This window comes from Myotis davidii, unplaced genomic scaffold (genome assembly GCF_000327345.1).
Source record: "Myotis davidii unplaced genomic scaffold, ASM32734v1 scaffold64, whole genome shotgun sequence".
Taxonomy (NCBI): domain Eukaryota; kingdom Metazoa; phylum Chordata; class Mammalia; order Chiroptera; family Vespertilionidae; genus Myotis; species Myotis davidii.
In genome coordinates this window covers 3,794,762-3,804,769 of record NW_006296226.1, presented here as the reverse complement: position 1 = coordinate 3,804,769, position 10,008 = coordinate 3,794,762, and the positions used below count along the sequence as shown (strand labels likewise).

Here is a 10,008-nt window from a genome sequence, read left to right as displayed (position 1 = left end):
CCATAAAGCCATAATCACCACACATTAAGTACATATCTACTGTTTTTTCTAAAGTTGATTCGTCCATAAGAACATCTTGATTTTGAACAGATTCCTTCAATTCACCTCTAGGTTCACACTCTAAAAGAAATAACACAGAATATTTCCTGTTTGTAATAAAGGAAGGTGCTGTATTTGGGACTAAAATAGAAATAGGGGCAGTAATGACTATGAGGATTATGACTTGGACAATTCTCAAATACACTCTACAAAACAAGGAAGGGAAAGTGATATAAAGAAAATAGGTAAACATAGGGGTTAGGAAAAATATTGAGGAAGATGAAAAGTTTGTGCTTTATCATTAGAAATGCAAGTTTTAACCTCCATTTCAAATTTTGAAAACAGGCTCAAACTTATTCTTCCTGTACCCAATATTCCTTTTTCAAACAATAATAATATTAGTGCAAACATTTATCGAATACTTACCAAATGCCAGGCCAAATATCAAACACTTTACTTGTATTTCACTTAATCTTCACAACAGCTCTATGAAATAAACCCTATTATTATCTCTGTCTTGTGAATGTGACAAGTAGGTACATAGAATATAAGTAGCTTGCCCAAGGCCACATGTATTGTAAGTGACAATGCCAGATTTTTAACCTCGTCTGACACTAAAACCCAGGCTTTTGATCCCTACACTATATTGTTTCTTCTCAAAGCAGTCAAATAGTACTAAGTTTATAGGTATGCTATGCAATAACACCTATGCTAGACTTTCAAAGGTAACCACAATCTGGCCCTATCAACCTATGGATACTTTAATCAGGCATCCATTTATTGTCCCTAATATCCTACAGCATTTTCAATCCTATTCTTTTATTTTTTAAAAGAAATTTTACTGATTTTTAAAGAGAGAGGAAGGAAGAAGAAGAGAAAGAGGGAGAGAAACATCGATGTGAGAGGGAAACAATGATCAGCTGCCTCCTGCACACTCCCTACCAGGATGGAGCCACAACACAGGCATGTATCCTGGTCGGGAATTGAACAGGTAACCTTTTATGCATGGGATGATGCCCACCCAACTGAACCACACCAGCTAGGGCTCAATTCTATTCTTTTAGTGTTAACACTTCACACTACTTAGAACAGGGGTGCGCAAACTTTTTGACTCGAGGGCCACAATGAGTTCTTAAACTGGACCGGAGGGCCGGAACAAAAGCATGGATGGAGTGTTTGTGTGAACTAATATAAATTCAAAGTAAACATCATTACATAAAAGGGTACGATCCTTTTTTTTTAGTTTTATTCATTTCAAACGGGCCGGATCCAGCCCGCGGGCCGTAGTTTGCCCACGGCTGACTTAGAATGTAATTCCACAGTACCTTCACTCTCACAAATATATAAATTTGACAGGGCCTAGGGTTAAAGTCACACAATCTCCACAGGGCCTTTTCTAGTACTATACTCTTTATACCCTTCTCCAAACTTTGAATTCATTTAACTCTTTCATCATCCTGACTCTTAATTATGAGATTACACTGTCACTTTTATAAAATTGTAAACAGAAAACTATAAAACACAAAATTCTACTACCCCAAAATTAACTATTATTAATAACTGTATTTTCTTCTAGAAATTGCTCTATATTTTAGATAGAAAAATATGCATAATATATAGGCTTATTTTCTTGTTCAAAATTCTTTCCCATCTTATTGGTCAGTCTTCATAAAAATAATTTTAATCAGTTACATAACAACTAATTCTATATTATTATATTTCTGTGTTAATATAACATATATTAGCTTATTAACTTTGAATGTTTATCTAATGATTAATATTTCCTCAAAAGAGGAATCATAAAAATAGAATTACTGAACTAAAGGGTAGAAAAGTTATACTATCACATGAAGTAAGACGAGCAGAAGTACCTGAGTACTCATCTCCAGTCAAATGATCTTTCTTTAAATCTTTGTGAATATGATTTATACAAAATACTATTGATGCTTTAAATGTGTATTTTATCATTGCTCAGTAGGTTGGGCATTGTACTGTGGAGAGGGGTTAAAGGTTTATTCCCAGTCAGGTCACATGCCCAGGTTGGTGGCTTGATCTCAGGTAGGGGGGTGTGCAGGAGGCAGCCAATTGATGTTTTGCTCTCACATTCATGTTTCTCTCTCTCTCTTTCTCTCTCTCTCCCTCTCTCTCTCTCTCCCAAAATCAATTTTAAAAAATCTTAAACAGAAAAATATGCATATTTCATTCTTGACCAGTGACTTAGAGCATTATTTTCATGTCTATAGCTATTTAAATTTTAATTTTCTCAGTTATTTTTAATTTTATCAGCTATCTGCTCAAATTCTTTGCCTATGTTTCTAATAGACTCAGTGTTTCTTATTGTTTTACATGAGCTTTTAATAAATTATGGCTATTAACTCTGCTTTGCTTATCAAAAACTTTTTCCTCCAGTCTGTTATAAAATGACTTTTAGACAAGTTGTACATATAAATGATGCTTCTTTTATATAAGAGGGAAGGACATATATTTGTACCAATATAGACTTTTACCTGCTAGATTTTTAGAATACAAAACATTTTTAGAATCCATTTTTGGAATTACTCTCCCAAATGCTACTTAAACATAAGGCAATTGCTGTCCTTATAAAAATAGCCAATAGGTTGTCTAAAATGAATGGTTAAGAAGATGGAATAGTGCAAAGTAAATCTTTTTTTTTTCTTTTAAAATAAACTAAGGTATTGATATATAAGTAATTATTTTTTTAAATGTAAAATGGGATTATATTATACATGATGTCCTCTGGATAAATTCACATTGATCCTTCAAGATTCAATTCAGCCCTAACCAGTTTGGCTCAGTGGATAGAGCGTCGGCCTGCGGACTGAAAGGTCCCAGGTTTGATTCCGGTCAAGGGCATGTACCTTGGTTGCGGGCACATCCCCAGTGGGGTATGCAGGAGGCAGCTGATTGAGGTTTCTCTCTCATCGATGTTTCTAACTCTCTGTCCCTCTCCCTTCCTCTCTGTAAAAAATCAATAAAATATATATATTTTTAAAAAGATTCAATTCAAATGTTAATTAAGCTGTTGCTCCTAATATTTTTCCACTGTTCCTTATACTTGCCATTATAGCATAAATCCCATTATGAACATTTTTGTTTTGCTATCTGTATCTACGGTGTCCATAAAAATGCCCTTTTCAGATCTTTTCTGTGGCACTTAACTGGCAGCTAACAACAGCTGCTGCTGCTCTATGAATCCACCATGGCATTCATGCCTCGGCCACTTTCCCACAGCTGGTCACAGTCGATGACAAGTAGAGCAGGGATACTCAGGCCCATTTCTGTGAGACATAGGACTCTGAGAGGAGACTTGCCAGAACTTCCTTAAACTGCATTTTAGTCTCAGACTCTTCCTACCCACCCTTCCTTCTCTCTCCTTCCCAGGCGTTATACCTAAATCACGCTCTGACCTCACTCCCAGCCTCTTCCAGAGCCTGCCCCGTTTTTCACTGCAATTTTTCCTAATAAGTCTCTGGCAAGGCTAGTCATGTCTTGGCATCTACTTCTCAGAGAACCCAAACTAACAGTCTGTTAAAATGAACATTCCAGGAAGACAACGTGTATATTCTAATCGTCATTCTAGTTTAATTTAGCAAGATGACCCACCCAACATTTCAAAAGGTCTTCCCAAATGACTTGGCAAGCAACTGGTTTAATTTCCTTGTCTACTTTTCACCAACTCACCTGGTATGGGGCCTTCTGAGACTTCTTTTTCCAGAAGCCCTGGTTCAACCCACGGTAGCTGGGAAATCACATCTAATTTGGTAACTGGAAAGCCTGCTCATAGAGAAAAAAAAACAAAACACGAAAAATGTCTGTTTTCCATAGAACAAAGTCAGTCAGCATCCACACATAGAGTCTGGTTCTCCAGGGAAGAGAAGATACTGTCAAATACAGACAGCAAGACTGAAATCTGAAGAGAACATGGGGGAGGTTTGGTCTTGAGGAGGGCAAAATGATTCCCAACATTTCCAATTCAATGAAGCAAAGACTCTTTTTTGGAGAAAACTCGGCAGAAAAGTACATTTTCAGGACCCATTTTTAGGATTAATCATATCATTCCTGCATGCCCAGCCAAAACAGTAGCAATTGTCTTTTTTCAAAAATAGTGGCCAAAAAGATACCCAGGTTTGATGCTAAATCTTAAAGAGAAGGTGTCTTTACCCAGAAATTCTAGGTGCCTACAGGTCTCCAGTAGCACTTCCTTATATATCTCCTTTTGAAAAGGTTCCAGCTTCCTCCACTCTCCTCTGGAAAAATTCACAGCTATATCCTTGAATGTCATGGGTTCCTAGAACACCAAACACAGTCTTTTTGCATTGGATTATTCCTAAATAGATCCTAAGATTTCAGAAAATATAAACTATTAGTTTTGGTAGTATTTAAATTTCTAAGGATTCCAAAGCAAGCTATCAATACTTACCTATTTCTTTCATATTGTACTAAACTGGCTAACATATTCAGAAAATACTCATTAATAGCAGTAAGTTTAAAACATCCTTATCTTTTTGTGGGCATTATAAGACCTGCTTTTGATTTTCCAGCGGGGGATTTTTTTTATCATGTTAGGAAATACATTTCTATTTTCACCTGGCTAATTGTATCAGGACTAACTGTTAAATTTTAGCCAATGTTTGTTTTTATTAGAGTCAACCTTGTGACAAATTCTCCAGACTAAAAAAAAAAAAAAAAAAGAATGTGAAGAATAACTTTGAAGAATGACAACAGGAGATTGTCTTACTTATTCTATCTAGTATTTTTATACCACTCAGTAGGAGGTCAGTAAGTATTCACTTAAGAATGAAAACCAGTGAAAGGAAACTTACCCTGGACTCAGTATTTGGAAGGACAGAAATCGTTGTATCTTCTTCAGGGTTCTCCTCTTGGGAAATAACAGAATCTTGAGAAACTGGAAGGGAAGAAAAAAATACAGTCCAGGCTTTCAAATGAATTCCTCAGACTAGAAATTCCTATATATGTCTCTGGAGAAAAAGGTCATAAGAAACAGAAAAAGTTTTCTCCTACTCTTTAAAACAGAAAGGAGAGCCATAGATATAGATTCCCGTTAAAACCCAAGCTTATCCCCTTACCCTGTAAAATATCCTTTCAATTCCTAAGATTACAAAAAACTGATTTCATTCATTCTATACACTCACAGTTTAATGTATTCAGTTTGCATAATTTACAATATTTATAAGATGCATTAAGGTAAAACCATATAGTATGTATTAATTTGTTTTCTTCATAGTCCTTCCCTTGCACAAGAGTCACTCATTAAATGAAAGCACCAAGCTGATCTCAAGAACTGACTCCAGCTCTGAAATCACCATCAGAGTCCTGAAGACAGAATCAGGAATTTGAACCTATGAACTGAATGTGTTAAATACCCACAAGATGTAGCCCTACTTTGGTTCCGTAGAGAGAGTGTCAGCCTGCGACTGAAGTGTCCCGGGTTCTATTACGGCCAAGGGAATATGCCCAGGGTTGTGGGTTCGCTTCCCAGTAGGGGGTATGCAGGAGGCAGCTGATCTATGATTCTCTCTCATCATTGATGTTTCTAGCTCTCTCCCTCTCCCTTCTTCTCTGAAATCAATAAAAATATTAAATACCCCTGAGATATTAACAGCTTCTAATAAGGGCAAAGTGGCTTTTCTTTTAAATCATATTTTACTTTCTTATGAAAAGTATTTTAGGCAGTTTATTGATTAGATAATCAATGGAAGTTAGGAATCAGAATTATGCAATCGAAGAGAAAAAAGGGATTGTTATAAGGAAACTGCTCATTCATGAACTGAATGCTAGAGCAATCAATTCATGAACTTCTTGATTGCAGGGGCTCCACACAGAGGCCCCAGTTTTGTGGAAGCACCGGCTGCAGTGACAGACAAGTCGGAGAGGAGTCAGGAAGCCCAAATTTTGGATACACCAATGAGCTGTGTGACCACAAGTTAAGCCTGTGGAGATAAACACCCATCTATCTCAGAACTCCTGGTAGAATACAAACTGTCACGCATATGTACTGAGAGCCTTATGGTAAATAATACACATAAATATTTAGAATATTTGTAGCATATAGAGGGATTTTATACAAGTTGAACCACATGCTCTCAAAAGGGCTAGCCACCCTAGAAGTCTTTTCATCAATTTTTTACAATGATGTAATCATGTTGTAATTCATAGTGTACATTGTATACACTAGTATATAATGTGTAATGATGTAATTATGGAAATGTCAGCTGTTCCCGAAGGCTATGGAATTGTGCTATCCAACAGGATATTGGATATTTAAATTTAAATGTGGTTATTTAAATTTAAATTTAATTAAAAACTCAATTCCTTATTTGCACCAGCTTGAAGTGCAAAAACAGTGCAGAACACACTTCCCTCATCACAGATACTGGACAGCACCATTGTAGGAATGTGCTGCTGCACACACTGGAGTGAGAAGTTAAGGCCTGGCTGGCTGATATGGTTGTGGCTCCAAACATTTCCGGGTAAAGTTTTTCTCTCCTGCGTTCTAAAGTCCCCTCTTGCTCAAGGGAAAGAACTTATTGTTTCTTGAGCATCCACCATGTACTATACTTGCCTTATTTATTCCTCACAACACTATAGATAAGATGGGGTCCCCTTGTTACAGCTAAAAGAATTTAAAGTTCTGAGCGGTTATGTAGCTTCCCCAAGGTCACACAGTAAAAGACAGGGAATTCAAACCCAATCCCACCTCTAAACTTAGTCTTATATTAGCCTCCTCTTTAGCAATATATTGCTATCTTTTGGGGAGTTCACTCTCATACGCTAAGGAGAGCTTTCCCACTTCTTCCCTCCATCTATAAATCTCACCTTCCTTTCCTTCAAGCGTTTGGGTCAAATCCTCTATTAAGGTCACCACTTTCTCACTATTCTCAGGACGTTGTGATTTTACCCAAATCCTGATCTCCCCGGGCAAAATGGACAGGAATTGCTCAAACACCAAAAGCTCTAAAATCTGTTCTTTTGTGTGGATGTCTGGCCTCAGCCACTGAAGGCAGAGCTCCCAGAGCCGATTCAGGGCTTTTCTGGGTCCAGCCTCTTCTGAGTAACAAAACCATCGGAACCTCTGCCTGAGAGACTCCGGGTCGGGAGTGTTTCCTCCCAGGATAGCGTCTTCCTCCCCAGGTGTATCCATTCTCAGGTCCTTGTTTTGTTGATCTGAAGCCAGAGCATGAGGCTCGGAGGAGATGGCCGTCATCTTGTTCGCGGGTGTTACCGCCTGCAGTCTGTATCACCAGCAGGAACTCGGTCCCCTTAGACTCTAATTGGATATCAGTACAGTCCACCAACAGGCACTATAAATAGCAAATATCAAGGATTCAGTTTATGGTCTTGTAGGAACTGTCAAGAAATATAAGATATTAAATAAGTGAAATGAATCATTAATCCTAAAAACATTGTTCTTGGTTTGGTTCATAGATATAGATATATAGATATAGTTATACAGACATATATTCTCAGAGGCCTAAGACAGCCTTGCCCAGCTACTATATTAAAAGCATAATTTTCTTGGTAGGTGAAAAGCCGAGGAGTTACTTAAGGGTAATTAAAGGTCCCCTCGAGAAAAACAGTTTCTTCAGACTCAATACTCCTCATAAGCAAAAGTGATCAGAAAAGGCTCAGGGCTACAGGAAGAAACAGTCGCCAACCTATTCATCAACTCCCGCCCTCTCTCAGGGAATGGCCACACATTTCCACCAGCTGCTCAACTCAGAAGCCTGATTTCATACTTGCCTATCAAATTTCTCACATAATCAATATCCCAATCTCCGCAGCTTTCATTCCTAAGAACCTCACCAAAGGTAGTTTCTATCCTACTGAAACTACCTAAGGAGAGGCTTCTCCAATCCAGTATCACACTGTAGCCTAAGCAACATAAGATCCCTCCCCAGCTGTCTCCAGATAAAATAGAAACGCAGAGGTCAGGCATGACGATCTAGAGACCCTGTCCGCAGGACCTCGCCTCTTGAGCTCTACCTAGTGCCCTTGATGGACACTGCAAGAAAAAAAAAAAATGTATCTCCTCCCACCAAAAAAAAAAAAAAGCATCTCTCCATTCCCAGACACACTACGCCCTTCTATCCTTTGCACTAGCGCCATTCCTTCTCCTCGGAATGCTCTCTTCTTTCCCTCTGCAAGCAAAGGTTTTCCATTCTTTAAAACTGTCACCTTTCTATCCTTTCATCTGTCCCCTCTGGGTGACGCTTTCTCTGAACCACAGGTGCTTTTCTGCGGAGCCTGTCCTGTGCCGCATGCATTCTTTGCATTCTACAAAGAACTGATCGTCAATGAGCTGGGAACGGGACGCTCGGGAGGCAGGCAGGATAGGTCACACGGGGTCCCCGCCCCCACAGAGCTCCCAGCCCGAGATGTGCTACCGCGCAGCCAGTGCCAGAACACTCTCCTCCTACTGCAACGGTGGTACCAGCCATTACCCACCTCCGAGCACACAACCCGGCACACGGTACGTATGACGTCACTTATTCCTCGGCCAAATATTAGGTGCCTACTACGAACCGGGCGCCTTGCTGGGCATCTGGGGGCTCTGCGGCGACTAAGACACTCCTCTAGGTCTCCAGGGAGCTTACAACAGAAGCACCGAGAAAATGTGACGCAGGCAGAAATAAGTTCTCCAATAGGGGTGGTGGTGGGGAGGGGGAACAGGTGGGGGTTTGCCTCGCAGGGAGCCTTGGCAACGCTGAAGACATTTTGGTTGGCACGACTGGGGAGGAGGGATGCTACAGGTACCTAGCGGGTAGAGCCAGGGATGCTGCTAAACATCCTGCCAGACAAGGGACAGCCGTCCTCCCGCCACGCACACATAACAAGGAATCTGCCCGCTGAAAATGCAAAAGTACCTCAATTGCTAGACCCCGGGAGCAGGGAGGGGATGGGGGAGAGCTCGGGCATTTAGGAGCGTGGCCACCTCCCACCGGAGCTGCGGGATTGGGAGCGCAATATCCCAAAATCCCTCGGCACCCACCCCTACCCAAGTGCCTCCTCGGAGCCGGCGACCTGGTGGTGGCCCCCAAATGAGGGGCCCTGGGCAAGCACTACCTGCATCAGGACCAGCAGCCAGGACCAGCGCTACCGCAATGAGCTTCCAGAAGCTGGTCCTGCAGTAGCTGCGCGCGCAAGCCGGCGGGGGACCACTGCGCCTGCGCAAGGGCGCAGAACTACGATTCCCGGGGTGCGCTCCTCTCGCTGTGCGAAGCCCTGCGCTTTCCATAGGCTCCCACCCGGGCCTGTTGCGCGCGATCATTGGGAAGCGGCCGGTGGGCTCGGCCACAGAATTATTGCTGCGCCAGAGGCCTCAAGGCCTAGAACATTCTGAGGTTTTCAGATCTATGATGTTATATCTCCTTGGTAACCTCAAACCGTGTCGCCCCCCTCCCCTCCCTATCCATCTCAAATCGAGGCTGGGAAAACCCACCGCAGAAGCATATGAGTGATGCATTCAATGCAAGCCATGATTCATGCTGCAACTTGAATTAAACAAACATTAATTTTATGACTTTCAACCTGCCGCCATGGTCCAAAACACCATCATGCTTCGCCTGAATTATTGCAATAGCTTCTTGATTTCATTCTTCTTCACAGCACAGCCAAAGAGATGCTTAAAAGCGCCCCTCCTCTGCCTGAAACCCTGCAAAGGCTTCCCATTTCACTCAGAGTAAAAAAATCATATTTTTACAGAGGCCTATAAGGCCCATGGAATCCGGCCACCCATGACTTCCCTGACATCTTCCCCCACTTCCCTGCTCCAGTCACAATGGCCTCCTCACTCTCCTTTCCCTCCTGGCTGACATGCTCCTCACAGAGGTAGCAGTATGCTTCACTCTGCTGATCCTTCCTATCTTCTCAGTGACGCTCTCCCACCACTAACCCTATATTGCAACCCCACCCCTTCCCACTCCTGTT

The 10,008-nt window shown here is 41.1% G+C and overlaps 1 protein-coding gene across 1 annotated transcript in view; it reads right to left on the bottom strand.

Moving 5' to 3' along the window:
* ZNF483 (zinc finger protein 483) overlaps positions 1-9,246 on the bottom strand; it is a 10,984-nt gene extending 1,738 nt beyond the window's left edge. Inside the window, exons 1-6 of the mRNA XM_015568749.1 lie at positions 9,145-9,246; positions 6,898-7,382; positions 4,884-4,966; positions 4,222-4,348; positions 3,742-3,834; positions 10-120 (exon numbers count right to left, since the gene is read on the bottom strand). Of these exons, the coding sequence (XP_015424235.1) occupies positions 10-120; positions 3,742-3,834; positions 4,222-4,348; positions 4,884-4,966; positions 6,898-7,285 (802 nt within the window). The 5' untranslated portion in view covers positions 7,286-7,382; positions 9,145-9,246. The remainder of the gene's footprint in view (positions 1-9; positions 121-3,741; positions 3,835-4,221; positions 4,349-4,883; positions 4,967-6,897; positions 7,383-9,144) is intronic.
* Between the last annotated feature and the right edge of the window lie 762 nt (positions 9,247-10,008).